This window comes from Stegostoma tigrinum, chromosome 11 (genome assembly GCF_030684315.1).
Source record: "Stegostoma tigrinum isolate sSteTig4 chromosome 11, sSteTig4.hap1, whole genome shotgun sequence".
NCBI lineage: Eukaryota > Metazoa > Chordata > Chondrichthyes > Orectolobiformes > Stegostomatidae > Stegostoma > Stegostoma tigrinum.
In genome coordinates this window covers 2,216,083-2,238,512 of record NC_081364.1, presented here as the reverse complement: position 1 = coordinate 2,238,512, position 22,430 = coordinate 2,216,083, and the positions used below count along the sequence as shown (strand labels likewise).

At 45.3% G+C, this 22,430-nt stretch overlaps 1 protein-coding gene across 4 annotated transcripts in view; it reads left to right on the top strand.

The window, feature by feature from the left end:
• Nucleotides 1–22,430, top strand: part of lamb2l (laminin, beta 2-like) — a 182,084-nt gene that overhangs the window by 7,906 nt on the left and 151,748 nt on the right. For 3 of the 4 annotated variants that reach the window (XM_059649686.1, XM_059649685.1, XM_059649687.1), the window contains exon 2: nt 2,053–2,124. In XM_059649686.1, coding sequence (XP_059505669.1) covers nt 2,094–2,124 — 31 coding nt within the window. In that variant the 5' untranslated portion in view covers nt 2,053–2,093. Of the gene's footprint in view, nt 1–2,052; nt 2,125–9,225; nt 9,369–22,430 lie in introns of those variants that run through there. The other variant, XM_059649688.1, reaches the window with a different exon arrangement.

Genomic DNA, 22,430 nt, shown 5'->3' with positions numbered 1-22,430 from the left:
CATTAGCCTTCCTGATTACCTGCTGCCCTGGTGTGCTAGCTTTCTGTGTTTCATGCACAAGTTCCCCTGTTCCCACCAACCATCTTCGCCACCTGCCCTGCCACTCCCCCAATCCCTTTCAGTTGCAGCTTGCTGCAGTTTTTCTCCATTTAAATGATATTTTGCCCTTTTGTTCACCCTTCCAAAATGTGAAACTTTGCGTTTTCCCATAACATGCTGCATTTGCCAATGTTTTTCCCACTTAGTTAACCCTCTCTGTAATCACTAAGTGTTTGACAACCGATCATTGTTTCTGGAGTTTTGCTACTGAAGGAAACACAGCGGTCAGTTGACATGCAGCAAGCTCCTGCTGACAGCAATAGGAGAATGATCAGCTGTTCCGTTTTTGTGAGAATTGTTTTGGTTTAATTATTAATCAGTGTAACAAGGGAACTCCCAGGCTCTCTGTTTTAGTAATGGGCGTCGCTTCCATTTGCCTGAGTTGGAAGGCAAGGCTTTGATTTCTCTTTGCGGCCATATGGCACCACTGACAGTGTAGCACTCCCTTGGTATTTCACTGAGAGTATCATAAAACTGTAAGATATAGGAACAGAATTAGAGTATTCGGCCCATCAAATCTGCTCTGCCATTCAATCATGGCTGATATGTTTCTCACCCACACTCTCCTGCCTTCTCCCCATAATCCTTGATTCCCTGACCAATCATGAACCTCTCTATCTCTCTCTTAAATACACTCAATGACTTGGCCTCCACAGTCATCTGAGTCAATGAGTCCCACAGATTTACCACCATCTAGCTGAAGAAATTCCTCCTCATCTCAGCTCTAAAGGGTCATGCTTTCACCCTGAGGCGGTACCCTTGGGCCCTAGTTTCTCCTACTAGTGGAAACATCTCCATGTTTGCTGTCTCCAGGCCTCTCAATATTCTGTAAGTTACAATCAGATCCCCTTTCATCCTTCTAAACTCTATCGAATCCAGACCCAGAATCCTCAACTGCAACTCATGACAAGCTCTTGATCTCGGGGATCATTCTGGACCACCTTCAACGCCAGCAAATCCTTCTTTAGTATCAGTTCTAATCTCTGCAAGCAGAGAGTGCTGCTCACTGAAATAAACTTATCTCCTTCTCAATAGAAAGATTACATGGATAACCCTCCTTCTCCAGTACATTTTAGACCTGAACCTAGTTCAAAGATGTTTCTGCAATTTCCTCATCTATATCCCTTGCATTTGAGCTGAGAGGCATTTTCCATTGTGAATTCCAAAGATTATTTTTCAGTATTATTTCCTGATTTGTGGGTCTCCTGGTTAATTACTCCATTGCTTTCCCTTGTTCCAGAATGATCTAATCAGACTCTGTTAATGAACCCAATGGAATTAATTTGAATGTTGTTCAATATTTCAAAGTGTGGGGTAATGATTCAGAAACTTGCTTCACAACTCTCCTGATTTTTATGTTCATTGAATGTTGGCCAAAATTAAAGTTACTCCTAGGATGTGCTTACACTTGATTTGAATTGTACAGGAGGCATAGCCCAATGGGACCATGCTGGCATTCCTGTTCCACATGAGCCTCCTCCCACTCTGCTTCATCTCACCCTGTCAGAGGCATTCTCAGGTGGAGTTTTGTGGATAATTATAATGTGCGGGGACATGGGGAAACTGCAGGAGATTATAAAAGACATAATAGACACTATAAGAGTTGTTAATGCACCCCTATGATTCAAAACATTTCTGAAGACGCTCCGAAATAAAAACCGAAAGAACTGCAGATGCTGTAAATCAGAAACAAAAATAGAAGTTGCAGGTCTGGCTGCATGTGGGGAGAGAAATCAGAGTTCATGTTTCAAGTCTGGTGAGCCTTCCTCTGACTCCTCCTGTTGTGAAGGACGATCACTGGACCCAAAACGTTAATTCTGATTTTCCGTCACAGATGCTGCCAGACCAGGTGCGCTTTTCCAGGAACTTTTGGTTTTGTTTCTGAAGATTCTATTGTTTACTTTGGGTTATTGTGTTTGAACCCCTGTAATGGTTTGCTTTTATTTTTTGCAGTTGTGTCTTGCGGAAGGAGGAATTGGCTGTAACCATTCAGAATGACATTATCGCTAGTCCTGTTGGTGTTCGGTAAGTCTCCCTTTCTCTTTTTCAGAAAGTTAGTCACTGAACACACTGAAACATACCCATAGCCATAGGATCTCAGCTGTTGTGTTGAGTCATTGGCCCTTCCAACCTGCTCTCTCATTTGATATGATCATGAAGTTATATAAATTGGTTCTGGTAGGGATTTTCATTCTATTTACCCATTTATTATTCAGGATATTCACTCAATAACATTCAAATTCTTGCCCAGTAAATGTGGTAATCTCAGCTTTCACAGAGATAATAGGAACTGCAGGAAAAAAAAAGAAGGGTCTGGGCCTGAAATGTCAGCTTTCCTGCTCCTCTGATGCTGCTTGGCCTGCTGTATTCATCCAGCTCCACTCCTTGTTATCTTAGCTTTCACAGTGTTCCCCGGATAGAGAGTGTAATTGTGTGATATGGACTGAGACCTTGACATTTTGTATCCAACCCATTCTGAGATGTTATTACGCTGCTCTGCAGCTGGATGGAACTCAAACTGTCGTCTCCCAGTCTCGAGGTAGGGATACTACCACGATGCCTCAAAGTCCCCTTGCCTGAGACCTAATGGGATGAGGGAACAGATGGTGAATACACCAAAATAAAACAAAGAGCTGTGGATTGGAGATCTGAAACACAGAAAAACAGAAATTGCTGGAGAAATTCTGCAGGTGTGGCAGAGAAAAACAGAGTTAACATCCCAAAACTGTACTCGGTGGAGTTGGGAGGACGGGTTTGGGGGGCGCGGTGGGGAGGGGATCCAATTGAAACTCTCAGAATACTGAGCGGCCTGGATTGAGTGGATGTGCAGAAGATGTTTCCACCAGGAGTAGAGACTAGGATCCATGGGCACAGCCTCGGAGTAAAGGGATAGCCCTTTGGGACTGAGATGAGGAGGAATTTTTTTCAGCCAGAAGATGGTGAATCTATGGAACTCGTTGCTGCAGAGGGCTGTGGAGGACAAGTCATTGAGTGTCTTTAAGACAGAAATAGATTGGTTTCTGATTATTAAGGGGATCAAGGGTTAACATAGAAAAGCATATAAACCATGTTTGAATGACAGGGCATATTCAATGGGTTGAATGGCCTAATTCTGTTCGTAATCTTAATGTTTCTGTGGAGCCTATTGACACTTCATCAGTGCCCTTTCTCGTGGAAATATTAATGAAGGATTAATTAGGTGTGAATTGGCTGTATAAATATGGGGAGCTGAAATCAATTGGGGGATGAGTTTTATAAACTGTAGCTAATTGAAATAAAGCTCTTACTAAAAAGATGGACTTGAATTTTATACAAGGGGTTCAAAATTTCCACTGGTCCCTGTGTGAGGAGATGTTTCCTGACATCACCCATGCTTGGCCCAGCTCAATTTTGTACCTTGTTCTGTGACCATCCCCCAAGCAAAAATCTATCCCCATCCCCTCACCCCTACCACCAGAAATACATGCTTTCTATTGATTATATCAATCTCTTTTAATCATCTTAAATAGCTTGATCAGAATGCCTGTCAATCTCCTATACTCCACATTCTTCCCTGCTCTCTGTAGTTTGTTACGACAATCAAACTCTTTTAAATCATTTTTAAAAAAAACAGAAATTGCTGGAGAAATTCAGCAGGTTTGGTAGCATCTGTGGAGAGAAAGCAGAGTTAAGGTTTTGAGTCCAGTATGACACTTCCAAAGAAAGCCCTGAATTCTGTTTTAGGTAAAAGAGGATATGCTGATAGAGAAATTGATATCGGTTATGATAGGGGTTTTCATTTTATTTACCCACTGGCTTGAATAACCTTATCCTGGGGGGGAAGTTTGCTAAGGCTATTCAGGTGGGTTTCAACTAATTCAGCAGGGGGATGGGAACGAAAATTGTAGTTCGAGTATAGAAAAGGTTGAGAGTAGGGAGGTCCGAAATAAAGTTTCAGGGAAGCAAGATGGCACCGGCAAGCGAGAAGTTGGTTTGAAGTGTGTCTACTTCAGTGCCAGGAGCGTCCAAAATAAGGTGGGTGAACTTCCAGCATGGGTTAGGACCTGGGACTCACTGTTGTGGCCATTTCGGAGACATGGATAGAGCAGGGACAGGAATGGTTGTTGCAGGTTCCGGGATTTAGATGTTTCAGTAAGTACAGAGAAGATGGTAAAAGGGGCGGAGGTGTGGCATTGTTGGTCAAGGACAGTATTACAGTTACAGAAAGGATGTTTGGCGACTCGTCAGCTGAGGTAGTATGAGCTGAGGTCAGAAACAGGAAAGGAGAGGTCACCCTGTTGGGAGTTTTCTATAGGCCTCCGAATAGTTCCAGATATGTAGGCAAAAGGATAGCAAAGATGATTCTCGATAGGAGTGAGAGAGACAGGATAGTTGTCATGGGGGACTTCAACTTTCCAAATATTGATTGGGAACACGATAGTTCGAGTACTATAGATGGGTCAGTTTTTGTCCAGTGTGTGCAGGAGGTCTTCCTGACACAGGATATAGATAGGCCAACAAGGGGCGAACCCACATTAGATTTGGTACTGGGTAATAAGCCCAGCCAGGTGTTAGATTTGGAAGTAGGTGAGCACTTTGGTGATAGCGATCACAATTCTGTTATGTTTACTTTAGTGATGGAAAGGGATAGGTGTATACCACTGGGTAAGAGTTATAGCTGGGGGAAAGGCAATTACAATGAGACTAGGCAAGATTTAGGGAGCAGAGGATGGGGAAGGAAACTGCAGGGGATGGGCACATTAGAAATATGGTGCTTATTGAAGGAAAAGCTCCTGTGTGTCCTAGATAAATATGTACCTGTCAGGCAGGAAGGAAGCTGTAGAGTGCGGGAGCTGTGGTTTATGAAGGAGGTGGAATCTCTGGTCAAGAGGCAGAAGAAGGCTTATGTTAGGATGAGATGTGAAGGCTCAGTTAGGGCACTTGAGGGCTACGAGGTAACCAGGAAAGGCCTAAAGAGAGAGCTCAGAAGAGCCTGGAGGAGACATGAGAAGTTGTTGGTGGATAGGATCAGGATAAACCCTAAGGCTTTCTATAGGTATTTAAGGAATAAAAGAATGACGAGAGTAAGATTAGGGCCAATCAAGGATAATAGTGGGAAGTTGTGTGTGGAGTCAGAGGAGATAGGGGAAGCGCTAAATGAATATTTTTCAACAGTATTTACTCTTAGAAAACAACAATATTGTCGAGGAGAATACTGAGATACAGGCTATTAGACTTGGTAGGATTGAGATTCACAAGGAAGAGGTATTAGAAATCCTACAGAGGGTGAAGATAGATAAGTCCCCTGGGCCGGATGGGATTTATCCTAGGATCCTCTGGGAAGCCAGGGAGGAGATTGCTGAGCCTTTGGCATTGATCTTTAACTCGTCATTGTCTACAGGAATAGTGCCAGACGACTGGAGGTTAGCAAATGTGGTTCCCCTGTTCAAGAAGGGGAGTAGAGACAACCCTGGTAATTATAGACCAGTGAGCCTTACCTCAGTTGTTGGTAAAGTGTTGGAAAAGGTTATAAGTGATAGGATTTATAATCATCTAGAAAAGAATAAATTGATTAGGGATAGTCAGCACAGTTTTGTGAAGGGAAGGTCGTGCCTGACAAACCTTATTGAGTTCTTTGAGAAGGTGACCAAACAGGTAGATGAGAGTAAACCGGTTGATGTGGTGTATATGGATTTCAACAAGGTGCTCGATAAGGTTCCCCACAGTAGGCTCTTGTACAAAATGCGGAGGAATGGGATTGTGGGAGATATAGCAGTTTGGATCGGAAATTGGCTTGCTGAAAGAAGACAGAGGGTGGTGGTTGATGGGAAATGTTCATCCTGGAGACCAGTTACTAGTGGTGTACCGCAAGGGTCGGTGTTGGGTCCACTGCTGTTTGTCATTTTTATAAATGACCTGGATGAGGATGTAGAAGGATGGGTTAGTAAATTTGCAGACGTCACTAAGGTCGGTGGAGTTGTGGATAGTGACGAAGTATGCTGTAGGTTGCAGAGAGACATAGATAAGCTGCAGAGCTGGGCTGAGAGGTGGAAAATGGAGTTTAATGCAGACAAGTGTGAGGTGATGCACTTTGGTAGGAGTAACCGGAAGGCAAAGTACTGGGCTAATGGTAAGATTCTTGGGAGTGTAGATGAGCAGAGAGATCTCGGTGTCCATGTACACAGATCCTTGAAAGTTGCCACCCAGGTTGACAGGGCTGTTAAGAAGGCATATAGTGTTTTGGCTTTTATTAATAGAGGGATCGAGTTCCGGAACCAAGTGGTTATGGCGAAGCTGTACAAAACTCTGGTGTGGCTGCACTTGGAGTATTGCGCACAGTTCTGGTCACTGCATTATAAGAAGGATGTGGAAGCTTTGGAAAGGGTGCAGAGGACATTTACGAGGATGTTGCCTGGTATGGAGGGAAGGTCTTATGAGGAAAGGCTGAGGGACTTGAGGCTGTTTTCGTTAGAGAGAAGAAGGTTGAGAGGTGACTTAATTGAAACATATAAAATAATCAGAGGGTTAGTAAGTGTGGATAGGGAGAGCCTTTTTCCTAGGATGGTGGCGGCGAGCACGAGGTTATAGCTTTAAATTGAGGGGTGAAAGATATAGGACAGATGTCAGAGGTAGTTTCTTTACTCAGAGATTAGTAAGGGAATGGAACGCTTTGCCTGCAACGGTAGTTGATTCGCCAACTTTAGGTCCATTTAAGTCGTCATTGGATAGGCATATGGACGTACATGGAATAGTGTAGGTTAGATGGGCTTGTGATCGGTATGACAGGTCGGCACAACATCGAGGGCCGAAGGGCCTGTACTGTGCTGTAATGTTCTATGTTCTATTCTTGCCCAATTAAAAATAACAATCTCAGCTTTTAAATTTTATCAAGACATCCGTCCTGAATTTCCCAGTCTGGGTGCTAGGTTATTTCAAATGTGGCGTTCAGAGAGTTGCAGTCTCAGTCCTGGGTCAGTGCAAAGAGTTGAGCACTTAATCCAGGTTGACCACTCCGTGCAGTACGAGAGGTTGAAGGTCAGAGGTCAGATGTTAAGCCAAGGTCCCGGTGTCATCTTTCTGCTGGATGGGGAAGATTGATGGTCACTGTTTGAAATAAAAGCAATGGGTTCTCCACTGTGTCATGCCCAATATTTCTCCCACAGTCAACATCACAATAAAAAAAACAGATGCTTTGCTCACTCTGACAGACCTGTCACATATCCTACATTGGCTCCAGTTCCCACGTGTGGCCCGGTATATCTGGTGAGTCCCACTGTTTGGTCAGCACGGCACATGTTGTTGTCAAGATCACTGGAACCATCTGAGATGTCTCGGATAAATTTACAGCCACTTATGCTTTTGGTTGGTGTGAGCCTCGGTTGTGAATACTGTGTGAGCAAGAATGATTGCGCAAAGGCTTCAATTGAAGAAAATTTCAATCCTCATGATTGGAATTGGCTTATATATAGTATTTAATAGAATTGGAATTAGTTTATTGTCAGAAGTACAGGAGTACACTGAAAAACGTACACAGTAGTCAATCACTGGTGCCATCTCCGGTATGAAAGCCTGAATTTAAAGAAACCATCTACATACAAAAGCCAACATAACATTATATCTGATATAGACGACAGTCCTCTTGTGAGATCATCAAGCTCAGTTTAAGAGTAGGAACACATTAGTTACATGGAATTGGCACTAAAAATGGTCTTGCAGTTTCGACCAACTGGTACACTCTCAACACAACGCAACACAGTCTCCCTGTGTCTGTGTGGGTCTCCTCCGGGTGCTCCGGTTTCCTCCTACAGCCCAAAGATGTGCAGGTTAGGTGGATCGGCTGTGCTAAATTGCCTGCAGTGTTCAGGGGTGTGTAGCTTAGGTGGGTTATGAGGGATGGGTTGGTGTGGGCTAGTTGGGCCGAAGGGCCTGTTTCCACACTGTAGGGTTTCTCTGAATTGGTACACTCCCAAGCTCCTCCCAAGACCAGTCCTTTGTCTTGTAACGGGTGGAGCTTATCATGTGCTGACAGTTAATTCTTTCAGACCCTTACTGCCTAATGCAACAGGAACCATTCCTCTTTAGCTTGGGAAACAGTCTGGCCGCTCCACAGATTGCAACGGGTGCTATATAAATGGAAAACGTGCTTGAATGTTTTTTTTCCGAATGGTCTACAGTTGGGTCTTAATGATCTCATGTGAAGGTCATTTGTGCCATTTAAGTAAGGATTTGAGCCTGTGATCCTGATTTAAAGATGTGATGAGTGACATTAGAGAGAAGCTCTGTGTAAACTATCCCCACACCCTCCCTCTCACCCCGGGTGCCTGGGCTCCATTGGCTATTGTAGAGTGGAAAGCTCATTACCTCTACTCATTGTAGTGATATTCTCTCATGCTGACAACACCTCAGTTTGTATAGCTACCTCCACAGGGTCAGTGTCACAAACCCAGAGCCTTGTCTCTGTGAAAATCTCAGCACAGCCAGTGGCCGTGGTTACAGCTCATCATTTGTGTTGTCTAGGACTGAAAAACAGGCTATACAATCCTAAAGCCTCTTACATATGGAAATATCAGCACTTCAGTTTGTACAGATACGTCCAAAATGAGCACATTCTCACAGCGTTGCTGCCTGGTTGAACATATTGAATGAAAATCCTGAAGGGGTTTATTATCTGCCATTCCACTGAGGAGTGACAGGCCAGTGCCAGGCGAAAGACTGTGTGTGAAAATAATCGGCAAATGTATAAATGTCCTCAGTTAGTTGCCTAGCTACAGATACAAAGGGTTTATAGCCGGGCACACAGAGTTCAAAATACAAAGATCATCTGCAAAATGTAGGGTGGGAAACTGGGAGGGAGCTAACGTGAAACATCCTGTTGATTATTCAGTTTCTAATCAAGGCTGACACTCGGAGAGCAAAGACAAAGCTCCAAACTCTAGTCTTTCAGATTCAAAGTTAAGCCCAGGTCCTGCTGGGGTCAATGTTAAAGGCCCCTTTTGTGTGGCTGGAAGACTGTAGGGGAGGCATTTCCTGGTGATTGTCGGTACTTGAATGTACACTGGCCGTACCAATCCCAAACCCCTGCAATGCTGGGGCTCCTGTTCTTATAAATGCCCTAAAAAGCCGAGGCCATCATGAGCTGAGCTTCAATGTCCACATTCCAGCAATTCCATCTCCACACCATAGCCTCCTTCACCTCCAGATCCACGGATTCCAGCTCCTTCTGATTCCACTCTGGATTGACTGACTCTGCAGTTCTTCATTATTTGGCACCAACATTACTTGCAGCATGGGTTAGTACCTGGGACTTCGATGTTGTGACCATTTCGGAGACATGGATAGAGCAGGGACAGGAATGGTTATTGCAGGGTCCGGGATTTGGATGTTTCGGTAAGAACAGAGAAGATGGTAAAAGGGGACAGGTGTGGCATTGTTGGTCAAGGACAGTATTACAGTTGCAGAAAGGATGTTTGGGGACTTGTCAGCTGAGGTAGTATGGGCTGAGGTTAGAGACAGGAAAGGAGAGGTCACCCTGTTGGGAGTTTTCTATAGGCCTCCGAATAGTTCCAGATATGTAGACAAAAGGATAGCAAAGATGATTCTCTATAGGAGTGAGAGAGACAGGGTAGTTGTCTTGGGGGACTTCAACTTTCCAAATATTGACTGGGAACACTATAGTTCGAGTACTATAGATGGGTCAGTTTTTGTCCAGTGTGTGCAGGAGGTCTTCCTGACACAGTGTATAGATAGGCCAACAAGGGGCGAACCCACATTAGATTTGGTACTGGGTAATAAGCCCAGCCAGGTGTTAGATTTGGAAGTAGGTGAGCACTTTGGTGATAGTGATCACAATTCTGTTATGTTTACTTTAGTGATGGAAAGGGATAGGTGTATACCACTGGGCAAGAGTTATTGCTGGGGGAAAGGCAATTACGATGAGATTAGGCAAGATTTAGGGAGCAGAGGATGGGGAAGGAAACTGCAGGGGATGGGCACATTAGAAATATGGTACTTATTCAAGGAAAAGCACCTGTGTGTCCTAGATAAGTATGTACCTGTCACTCTAGAAAATGACAATGTTGTCAAGGAGAATACTGAGATACAGGCTATTAGACTTGGTGGGATTGAGGTTCACAAGGAAGAGGTATTAGAAATCCTACAGTGGGTGAAGATAGATAAGTCCCGTGGGCCGAATGGGATTTATCCTCGGATCCTCTGGGAAGCCAGGGAGGAGATTGCTGAGCCTTTGGCATTGATCTTTAACTCGTCATTGTCTACAGGAATAGTGCCAGATGACTGGAGGTTAGCAAATGTGGTTCCCCTGTTCAAGAAGGGGAGTAGAGACAACCCTGGTAATTATAGACCAGTGAGCCTTACCCCAGTTGTTAGTAAAGTGTTGGAAAAGGTTATAAGTGATAGGATTTATAATCATCTAGAAAAGAATAAATTGATTAGGGATAGTCAGCACGGTTTTGTGAAGGGAAGGTCATGCCTGACAAACCTTATTGAGTTCTTTGAGAAGGTGACCAATCAGGTAGATGAGAGTAAACCGGTTGACGTGGTGTACATGGATTTCAGCAAGGCGTTCGATAAGGTTCCCCACAGTAGGCTATTGTACAAAATGCGAAGGAATGGGATTGTGGGAGATATAGCAGTTTGGATCGGAAATTGGCTTGCTGAAAGAAGACAGAGGGTGGTCGTTGATGGGAAAAGTTCATCCTGGAGATCAGTTACTACTGGTGTACCGCAAGGGTCGGTGTTGGGTCCACTGCTGTTTGTCATTTTTATAAATGACCTGGATGAGGGCGTAGAAGGATGGGTTAGTAATTTTGCAGACGACACTAAGGTCGGTGGAGTTGTGGATAGTGACGAAGGATGCTGTAGGTTGCAGAAAGACATAGATAAGCTGCAGAGCTGGGCTGAGAGGTGGCAAATGGAGTTTATTGCAGACAAGTGTGAGGTGATGCACTTTGGTAGGAGTAACCAGAAGGCAAAGTACAGGGCTAATGGTAAGATTCTTGGGAGTGTAGATGAGCAGAGAGATCTCAGTGTCCATGTACACAGATCCTTGAAAGTTGCCACGCAGGTTGACAGGGCTGTTAAGAAGGCATACAGTGTTTTAGCTTTGATTAATAGAGGGATCGAGTTCCGGAACCAAGAGATTATGCTGCAGCTGTGCAAAACTCTGGTGCGGCCGCACTTGGAGTATTGTGTACAGTTCTGGTCACCGCATTATAAGAAGGATGTGGAAGCTTTGGAAAGGGTGCAGAGGAGATTTACTAGGATGTTGCCTGGTATGGAGGGAAGGTCTTACGAGGAAAGGCTGAGGGACTTGAGGCTGTTTTCATTAGAGAGAAGAAGGTTGAGAGGTGACTTAATTGAAACATATAAAATAATCAGAGGGTTAGATAGGGTGGATAGGGAGAGCCTTTTTCCTAGGATGGTGACGGCAAGCACAAGGGGGCATAGCTTTAAATTGAGGGGTGAAAGATATAGGACAGATGTCAGAGGTAGTTTCTTTACTCAGAGAGTAGTAAGGGAATGGAACGCTTTGCCTGCAACGGTAGTAGATTCGCCAACTTTAGGTCCGTTTAAGTCGTCATTGGATAAGCATATGGACGTACGTGGAATAGTGTAGGTTAGATGGGCTTGAGATCGGTATGACAGGTCAGCACGACATCGAGGGCCAAAGGGCCTGTACTGTGCTGTAATGTTCTATGTTCTATGTTATTAACTGCCACTTTCCTGCTATCTCCATCCCTTCCTCCCATCCCTTCACTCCCTCTCCTCACTTCTGCCACTCTCCTTCTCTCTTCAGCTCCCTTTTCCTCCTGGTTTTTATCTCTGTTTCCTTCTGCACCTCCCTCCCACTCTCGTTACCCCACCTCTCCTCCTCGCTCACCTTCGTTCAGTTGTGTCCCTCCCTCCCTATTCCCTTTCCTTTCTCAACCTCCACCTCCAGTCGGTAGCATGCTGAGCTGTGAGGGGGGAGAAAGGTGCGTTTGAGTCCCTGTACTCCAGGGTTTGAGCACTAAAGCTCTTGGCAGTGCAGTACCAAGGAATAGCTACATTTGGCTGCTGTTTGGAGGAGGCCATTCAGCCTATTGAGCTTGCTGCACCATTCAATAAGAACATGGCTGATCTTATAGCCTTAAGTATATTTTTCTGTCCCTCTCCCGACCACATCCCAAAACCAGCCCAGCTCGTCCCTAACCTGTTCTTCCTCCCACCTCAAGCCCCACCCCCATCCCCTAGCTACCAGCCTCATCCCGCCCCCTTGACCTGTCCATCCTCCCTGGACTGACCTATCCCCTCCCTAACTCCCCACCTACTCTCACCTTTACTGGCTCAATCCCCCCCCTTTGACCTTTCTGTCTCCTCTCCACCTATCTTCTCTATCCATCTTCGACCCGCCTCCCCCTCTCTCCCTATTTATTTCAGAATTCCTTTCCTGTCCCCCAATTCTGAAGAAGGGTCTAGGCCTGGAACGTCAGCTTTCCTGCTCCTCTGATGCTGCTTGGCCTGCTGTGTTCATCCAGCTCTACACCTTGTTATCTCGAGGGTTATAAAATTGTTGATTTCATCCAGGTCCACTTGCCAGTCAGCATCTTTCCTAAAGAAGACAGTCAAGTCTTAGCAAGTTGTGGCAAAATTTCTACAATGGTTGCCCTTCAATGCCTTCAGAGGTTTCTTCAGATCCTTTCCAGATTATCATACTACTCTCACGCTGCTCATCTTTTCTGTAAGATTGTTACTTTCTTGATCACCCCTGTATTTTCCAGTTCCTTGATTGTCTGTCTTTCAGGCTGGGTGTAAGGGCAGCTGGAACACTTTTTGGTACATGCTGAGTTAGTCTCATGCTTTCTTCTCTGTCGATGTAATGTTCACCAGGAAGAAATCCCAGATGTGTATTTGCGCGTTTGTAATTATTTAGGATCTGTTCAGCAATCAGTGATTTAGTGGCCAGTGAAACGCTGCAAATCTTTACCGTTAATATTCTCTAGATGATTGACTACCTCAGAGCTTAAGTACAGATCTTTGGTCTCCTCTCACAGCAGGATTTCTTATGTCTCAAAATCCCATTTATCATGAAATCATTTCTCAGTTGTCCACAGGATTCAGCTCGATATTTCAGTGACTTTACAGACTGATCAATAATCTCTGCCCCCTTGAGCCCTAATGTTGAATGCATACTGGTCAAAAGTAACGTAAGAAAGTTCAAAATATGTCATGTTTCCTGTCTGTTTTTTCTGTTCCTCAGTGAGATATAGGATCCAATACAACTTGTGGCTCTTACTCTTTAGCAAAAATAGCAAAGTTACGCCTCTTATTTGTTGAAGTTTCTTGTTTAACTCTGTAGCTACCTTGTTGATGTACAACTGAGAACGGGGGAAATTCCATTCTTGTTTTATATTATCTTCTATTTATATAGCAGTGGGGACTTGAAAAATCACAACCATTCTGATTCAACCAGTCGATTGAAATTGTGACTAATTCTTCCCTCCAGTTTCTTAGAGTAGCAAGCTCCCTGCCAGCTCTGAAAATCCACACAGTGGACGCTTCTGACACCATGTTTTTGACACAACTTTGTGTTTCTTAATGGCCAGTGCTTCCAAAGCAAAAGCATCAGAGGTCACCTGACTAAGGCAACTCATCAGTGTTTACCGTCCTAACAAATGCATTTCTCTAAACATGGTGAACCTTCTCTGAACTGTTTCCAATATGCGTTTATCACTCATTAAGTAAGAAGATCAAAACTGTGAGCCTCACCAGTCTCCTATACAGTTGTAGCAAGATTTCAAACAGAAGTAGAATCCCTGCAGTGTGGGAAGAGACCATTCAGCCCATCAAGTCTGCACTGACTCTCCAAAAGGCATCCCACCCCATACCCCCCTCCCTGTAACCCTGCAATTCCCATGGCTAACCCACCTAGCTTGCACTTCCCTGGACACTCTGGGCAATTTAGCATGGCCAATCCACGCTAACCTGTACATCTTTGGATTGTGGGAGGAAACCCAGACACAGGGAGAAAGTGCGGAGTTTGCACAGACAGTTACCATGTTCCAACGACATTCCCATCTTGGATATTTCACCTGGCCTTGGGGCCTGAAGGATTTTTAAAAATATCATTCACAGGATGCAGGCATTTCTGTCTAGGCCGGCATTTTTTGCCCATCTCTAATTGCCTAGGTGATAGTTACCACGTTGCTGTGGTAACAAGGTGTGGAGCTGGATGAACACAGCAGGCCGAGCAGGAAAGCTGACGTTTTAGGCCTGGATCCTTCTGTGCCTGGAGTCATGTGTAGACCCGACTAGGAAAGGGTTTCCCTGCCTGAAGGGCTTAGTGAACCAGATGGGCACTTCCCTGATAATCGACAGTAGTTTCATTGTCACCATTAGACTCTTAACCCAGTTTATTTTTTGTCTCATAGAGCATAGAAACAGGTCCTTCAGCCCATCATGTCTATGCTGACCGACAAACACCAAACTACACCGATCCCATTTGCCTGCACTTCGTCCATACCTACAGGGCCATTGTAAGGGCTTGTCCAGATGCTTCTTAAATGTTGTGAGAGTCGCTGTCCCCACCAATCTGTCAATGTTTAAGAAGCATCTGAATTATTGAATTGATATTTCTGGCAGGGTTCAAACCCAGGTCCCCTGAATATTAGATTAGATTAGATTCCCTACAGTGTGGAAACAGGCCCTTCGGCCCAACATATCCACATCGCCCCTTGAAGCATCCCACCCAGACCCATCCCCCTATAACCCACACACCCCTGAACTCCATGGGCAATTTAGCATGGCCGATCCACCTAGCCTGCACATCTTTGGACTGAGGGAGGAAACATTTACCTGGATCTCTGGATTAATATTCTCACAATAATACAATGTGGCTACCATGAACCTTGGGTAGGAATCAGCTCCAGCTCACTCTGTGAAGAATTACATCGCCACACTAGGAAGCCAAGAAACATTTATACGTGGACAGCCAATGGTACTAGGAGCCTGGCTCAACAATGATGAACCTCATGGTTGGACAGCTAGGTAGCTCACAGTGTTACTGACTGAATGACTTGTGGAAGTAGGACACTGGTGTAAGTTCAGCAGCTTCCTGTGGGCCATGTATGAATGAAGGTGGGAAAATGAATGTGGAGTTTCTCATTCTGTCAGTGAGGTAGTGTACAACTGTTTGTGAGTAATGAGTTGCAAAGGATAGGTTGGATTTTAGGCTGTGTGTGTGTGGATAATTCCCTTCTCAATGAAGAAATGTTTGAAATATGTACTTTGTCCTGATCTATGACGTCCGGTTTGTCAATTAATCATTGACTGTGGTGATGAGAAGGTAACACTGACTGTAGCCGGGAGTCACTCAGGGCGGGACTAGGAGGACTCAATGCCAGCTATTCACCTCCTGTCACTCTTCGATTCCTTTTTTGGCTCTGTCAGAGCGCTGAGAACTCAAGCCTCACTTCCAAGGCATAAACAAAGTTGATAGTGTGTGGTACTGAGGGAGTGCAGCCCTGTTGCAGGTACCATTAGACATTAAACTAAGGCCAGCGACTGCCCTCCCAGGGTGTACCAGATGGACACCTTGACTGTTATGGTGCAAATTAGAAGGAGAGTGCTCCCAGGGGTCCTGGCCAATATCTATCAGCTATGTAGCACTTTGAAATTTGTGTCACAGGAACAAGGCGTCTAGCACACTTGCCTTTGCTGGTCAAACCATTGCTGACAGGAGTTGGGATGTCATGTTGAGGTTGTACAGAAGGTTGGTGAGGCCACTTTTGGAATATTATGTGCAGTTCTGGTTGCACTCTATAGGAAGAATATTAGTAAATTGGAGAGGGCTCAGAAAAAATGTGCCAGGCTGTTGCCGGGACTGGGAGGGCTTGAGTTAAAAGGAGAGGTTGGATAGGCTGGGGCTTTTCTCACTGAAGTGTGGGAGGTTGAGGGGGTGACCTTCATAGAAGTTTATAGAATCATGAGGGGAATGGATAAAGTGAATAACAAAGATCTTTTCCCTAGGGTGGGGGTGTTCAAAACTAGAGAGCATATTTTTAAGGTGAGAGGAGAAAGACTTACAAATAAAGGGACTGCAGGGGAAACTTTTTCACACCAAGGGACTGGTGGACGCAGGAATGGTTACAACACTTAAGAGACATATGAGTAGGTAGATGAATAGGAAAGGTTGACAGAGGGATACGGCCCAGGGGCAGGCAGGCAGGACTGGTTTAGTTTGCAAAACTTAGTCAGCATGAGTTGGACCAAAGGGTATGTATCTATGCTGTTTGCCTCTATAACTCTAAATAATATAACTGAAAACTGAACACCTGGTCATTTGTTGCATTGGTGTGCATAAATTGGCTGCTGCATTTTCTGTATTAATGCAAGAACTGGATTTCTTAAGTTATTTAATTGGCTGTAGAATGCTTTGTGATATCATGTGGTTGAAAAAGGTGCTAGAGAAAGAAAAATCTCTTAAGTTTTCTTCAGCTGATGAAACTGCGTCTCAATGGTGCTGGGGCCAGGAGAGCTAATGCTGGTTGTTGTAAGAAGCCCATCAGATTCACTCATGTCCTTCAGGGAAGGAAATCTGCAATTCTTACCCGGGTCTGACCTACATGTGACTCCAGACCTGCAGCAATGTGGTTCAAACTAAACTGCCCTCCGAAAGGGCTCAGTGAGCCACTCGGATCAAAGACAATTTGGGATGCACAGTAAATGTGGGATGTGCCAGTGACACCTATGAATAAATAAGAAGAAAAGAAATTTTCCATTCAATTGGCACATTTTTGCTATACTCATCTGCCGCTCCTTTCAGAGGTTAATCATTACAGATTCCACAAATCAAAGTGGAGATGTGAGAATCTAACGTCTAAAGGTGTGTGCAGTCAGGGATCGCTAATGGGAATATTTCAAATAGTTTGCATGTTACTCAGTTGAACTTTATGTTCCAAATGCTTTCATATTGGAGCTGCTTCCTTGAGCTCCCTCTGGGGTATTCCGCAGTCCTTGAGCTCCCTCTGGGGTATACCGCAGTCCTTGAGCTCCCTCTGGGGTATATCGCAGTCCCCGGGCGCCCGTTGGGGTATACCGCAGTCCTCGAGCTCCCTCTGGGGTATATCGCGGCCCCCGGGCTCCCGTTGGGGTGCGGGGCGGCCCCCGGGCGCCCGTTGGGGTGCGCGGCAGTCTCATGGACACTGCACATTTCTGCCACTGACTGCTGCAGATTGAATGCAGCAAAACAATGAGACAGGAATCCCACAAACCGCATCACAAGATTGTTTTTCTTATTCATTGTGTGGGATATGAGTGTCTTTGCCTGAGCCAGCATTTACTGCTGGTCCCTAGTTGCCCCTTGAGAAGGTGGGGGTGAGCTGCCTTCTTGACCCGCTGCAGCCCATGTGCTGTGGGTTGACCCACAATGCCCTTAGGGAGGGAATTCCAGGATTCTGACCCAGGGACAGTGAAGGAACAGTGATATATTTCCAAGTCAGGAGGGTGAGTGGCTCGGAGGGGAACTTGCAGGGGCTGGTGTTCCCATGTATCTGCTGCCCTTGTCCTTCTAGATGGAAGTGACCGTGGGTTTGAAAGGTGCTGCCTGAGGGTCTTTGGTGAATTTCTGCAGGGTATCTTGTAGATGGTACACACTGCTGCTACTGAGTGTCGGTGGCAGGGGGAGGGGACATTTGTGGATGTGATGCCAATCAAGTGGCTGCTTTGTCCTGGATGATGTTGAGCTTCTTGAGTGTTGTTGGGGCTGCCCCCATCCAGGCAAGTGGGGAGTATTCCATCACACTCCTGACTTGTGCCTTGTAGATGGTGGGACAGATTTTGGGGAGTCAGGAGGGGAGTTACTGCCTGCAGTATTCCCAGTTTCCGACCTGCTCTTGTAGCCTCTGTGTTCATGTGGTGAGTCCAGATGAGTTTCTGGTCAGTGATAACCCCCACGGTGTTGATAGTGAGAGATTCTGTGATGGTAACACCATTGAATGTCAAGGGGCAGGGGTTAGATTGTCTCTTATTGGTGATGGTCATTGCCTGGCATTTGTGTGGCGTGAATGTTACTTGCCACTTGTCAGCCCAAGCCTGGATATTGTCCAGATCTTGTTGCATTTGAACACGGATTGCTTCAGTATCTGAGGAGCCCTGAACGGTGCTGAACACTGCAATCATCAGCGAATATCCCCACCTCGGACCTTATGATGGAGGGAAGGTCATTGATGAAGCAGTTGAAGATGGTTGGGTCTAGGATACTACCCTGAGGAACTCCTGCAGAGAAGGCCTGGAGCTGAGATAACTGACCTCCAACAGCCACCACTACCTTCCCATGTGTCAGGTATTTATTCCAACTGCTGGAGTTTTTGTCCCCTGATGCCCATTAATTCCAGCTTTGCCAGGGCTCCTTGATGCCACGCTCTGTTGCATGCAGCCTTGATATCAAGGGCTGTCACTCTCACCTCTCCTCTGGTAGAAATCTGTGAAGCTCTAATCCAATGGACTGACACACACAACATGGCCAGGTACTATAGCAGATACTTGAGGGAGCGCGGCGCTGTCGGAGGCTCGGCGCTGTCGGGGGCGCGGCGCTGTCGGAGGCTCGGCGCTGAGGGAGCACGGCGCTGCTTCCTAATATATCTGAGACATAAACCTGGCTTTCACATAAATCATTAAGTTCACTAAAAAGCCCCATCAAAGGTACCACAGCATTTTTAGTTCAAAGTCCTCAGAGAAGAAATTACAGAGAGAATAGCAGAAAGAGATGGTCCTGACAGATGATCAATGGAGAAGATGGAACTTTCCATAAAACATACTCTGTCTGAACTTGGAGAGATTAAGTTTGAATTTATTATTGTCTTATTAATTGAGTTTATATAAGTGGGCCTTCAGTCTATTTGAATAGCATTCCAATAGAATTTAGTTCAGTTCGGAAATAATTAGTACTTAGGAAAGAATTGCTCACTTTATTAGTAATTCTGGTAATTTGTTCATTGTTAAGATTAAATAAATAAATTGTTACTTATTATTCGTAGAGTGGATTAGGGATTTTTGTTCTTTTAACTGCTCTTTTAATAGATTACAAGGGGAAGAGCAAGCTTCTCTGGGTCAAAAACAAGTTGCTGGAAAAGCTGACCAGCTCTGGCAGCATCTGTGAAGAAAAGATCAGAGTTAACGTTTTTGGGGCTGGTGGCCCTTCCTCAGTCCTGGAGCTGGTGATCCTTCCTCAGTCCTGGAGCTTCACTGCGTGTTTCAGGGAGAATCGTTAGAAAGGGAGCTTCTAATCCCATCAGAGTAGATTGGGGTTTGTGTTATGGTTTAATTATTAGAAGACCTCAACGTCCCCTTTATAACAGTGCCGAGGGAGCGCCATGCTGTCAGAGGGTCAGTGCCGAGGGAGCGCCGTGCTGTCGGAGGGTCAGTGCCGAGGGAGCGCCGTGCTGTCGGAGGGTCAGTGCCGAGGGAGCGCCGTGCTGTCGGAGGGTCAGTGCCGAGGGAGCGCCGTGCTGTCGGAGGGTCAGTGCCGAGGGAGCGCCGCGCTGTCGGAGGGTCAGTGCCGAGGGAGCACCACGCTGTTAGAAGCTTACTCTTAGCCTGGAGTCACATCTCAACCAGACTAGGTAACAGTGAGCTGTTATGTCCCCTGAAGCACATTTGTGATGCAGAGATTTTCGACTCTTAATTCCAGATTTTCAAATCAAATTGAAATTCCACCATCTGCTATCGCATTATTCCATCCCACTGCCCAGAATTTCATCTGGGTTGTTGACTTTATGGTCTAGTGATGGTTTCATGAGGTAATTTCCCCTTCCTGTTACTGTTTGTGGGATTGTGCTGGCATTGCTTCAGCAGGTCATCACTGATGACTGGCACCATCCTGACCACAGCATTATGGCATGAAACTGACCTGACTCCGATCACTCACTTCAACCCTCCGCCCTCCATCTCCGAGATTGTGGGAACACTACCTGGAAAGGCAGTGCAGTAAAGCTCAGTGGAGAATTTATTCAGCCTCTGGACACAGTTCAGAATAATGCCTGCTCTCTCCTTCTCAAGTCTTCCTGCCTCTTTGTCGAGAACTTCGGGGACCTGACAATCCTATTCCTGGTCTTCATTCATTCATTGTACAAACTCTAATCTAACCCTGTGCTGTCCCTAGATGATTGCCCCATTTTAGTAACGGCAGGGACTGCTTCAATGTCTGGGAAGTTCTCAGGTCACAAAAGGAGCTGTAAAAATGCAATGTTGTGTGATTTCAGTTCATGCTGTTGGAGATGCTATCCATCAATCAGATTCCAAGTGGCTATGTAGCCAACCCTGGGTGACTGCCACTGATTACATTGGTGCCAGGAAATGTGACTGTAACCATGGGGTGGTTTTTGGTGAGAATTTTTGTGTGGTATTTGGAAGCCTGGCTTTTTTACTCCTAAACTCAGTTCACTCACCAGTTTGGCTCCCTGTCAATGTACCTTTGCCTCACATTTGTAGTTGTCATTTTTGCTGCACCTGGATGATGAAAATATTCCAAACACGGGGCAGTGTATCTCAGTGAAATCTTCTCGATTTCAAACCCCCACCCCACACCTTGTGCTGCTGCTCTCTGTAAAACAGTCCCATTCACATTCCAACATGACAAGATGGAAAATGAAATGCCCTAGCCCTGAGGCCTCGACACAGTATTCAGAGTCAGTCAGTGACTGTAGCAGTCTCTGATGTGGAATCGAGGTTTTCAGGATGAGATAAGAAACAGATCAATTTGATGGGTGTTCGCAAATGATTTGACTTTCAAATCAATCAGGAATTTAGTCTCTGCTGTTTATTCCCATTGAATCTGACACCCTCTCTTTCATCATCCTCAGAAAACATTAACTCATTTCATGAGGTTTCTAAAAGTGATCCAGGTGAGTGATGGTCACAGAATCACAGGATTATTACATTGCAGAAGGAGACCATTCAGCCCATCATGTTTATCTCTGGCTCTCTGAGCATTTTGACTGTGTGTCTATCTCCATCCGTTTCCTTGTATCCCTGCTCCTTGTTTCTCTTTAAACGATCATTCAGATCCCTCTTGAACATTTCAATTCAACCTTCCAGCATCTCATTTCCACTCACTTTACACCAGACCCTAACCACTCACTGTGATTTAAAAAAACTTTCATTTTATTTTCTTCTTTTGCCACTTTACAGCTGTATCCTCTGGTTCTCAATCTGTTTACAAATGGAAACAGTTTCTCCCTATCCAATTTAAACAGCGCGTTTACCATTTTGGAAACCTCAATCATACCTCATCTTGACCTTCCCCCCCAATGAGAACAGCTGCATCTTCCCAAAAATATCCTCATAGCCACAATGACCAACCCATGGAACCATTTTCATAAACTCTACCAAACTCTACACTCCTGGGACAGGGACAGCACGGGGTTAGACAACAGTAAAGCTCCCTCTGCACTGTCCTCATCAAACCCTCCCAGGGCAGGAACAGCACAGGGTTAGATTAGAGTTTGTACAATGAATGAATGAAGACCAGGAATAGGATTGTCAGGTCCCCGATGTTCTCGACAAAGAGGCAGGAAGATTTGAGAAGAAGAGAGCAGGCATTATTCTGAACTGTGTCCAGAGGCTGAATAAATTCTCCACTGAGCTTTACCGCACTGCCTTTCCAGGTAGTGTTCCCATGATCTCGGAGATGGAGGGCAGTGGGTTGAAGTGAGTGATCGGAGTTAGGTCAGTTTCATGTCATAATGCTGTGGTCAGGATGGTGCCAGTCATCAGTGATGACCTGCTGAAGCAATGCCAGGCTGGGTGCAGTGTTCCTGCTGGGCTCACGGCATGCTGCACGTTTCATCACCTTCAACCACTGCTCCTGAGTGAACAATGATCCTGACCCTTTTTATTCAATCTGAAGAGGAGGACTACAATGACATGACCTCACTGAACTACCCCTCAACAGTAAAAGGAGCAAATTGTTCCATCTCTGTTATTTGCCTAGTCTCATTACGTTTTGCCATTCTCAACCTTACTTCACTATAGTCTGCTATATCCCCATTCCTTACCCCATCCTACACCCTCCCTCCACCCAACACCCCCTCAAAAGGCTGGAGGCCGTGGCAGATATTATCACCGTAAATCGGAAATTGCTGGAAAGGCTCAGCAGATCTGGTAGCATAAGTGGAGAGAAATCAGAATTAATGTTTTGGATTGAGTGATCCTTCCTCAGAATGGTCCTCCGAGGATAGTTAAAAACCAAAAGAACTGCGGATGCTGTAAATCAGAAACAAAAATAGAAATTGCTGGAAAAGCTCAGGAGGTCTGGCAGCATCCGTCGAGAGAAATCAGAGTTAATGTTTTAGGTC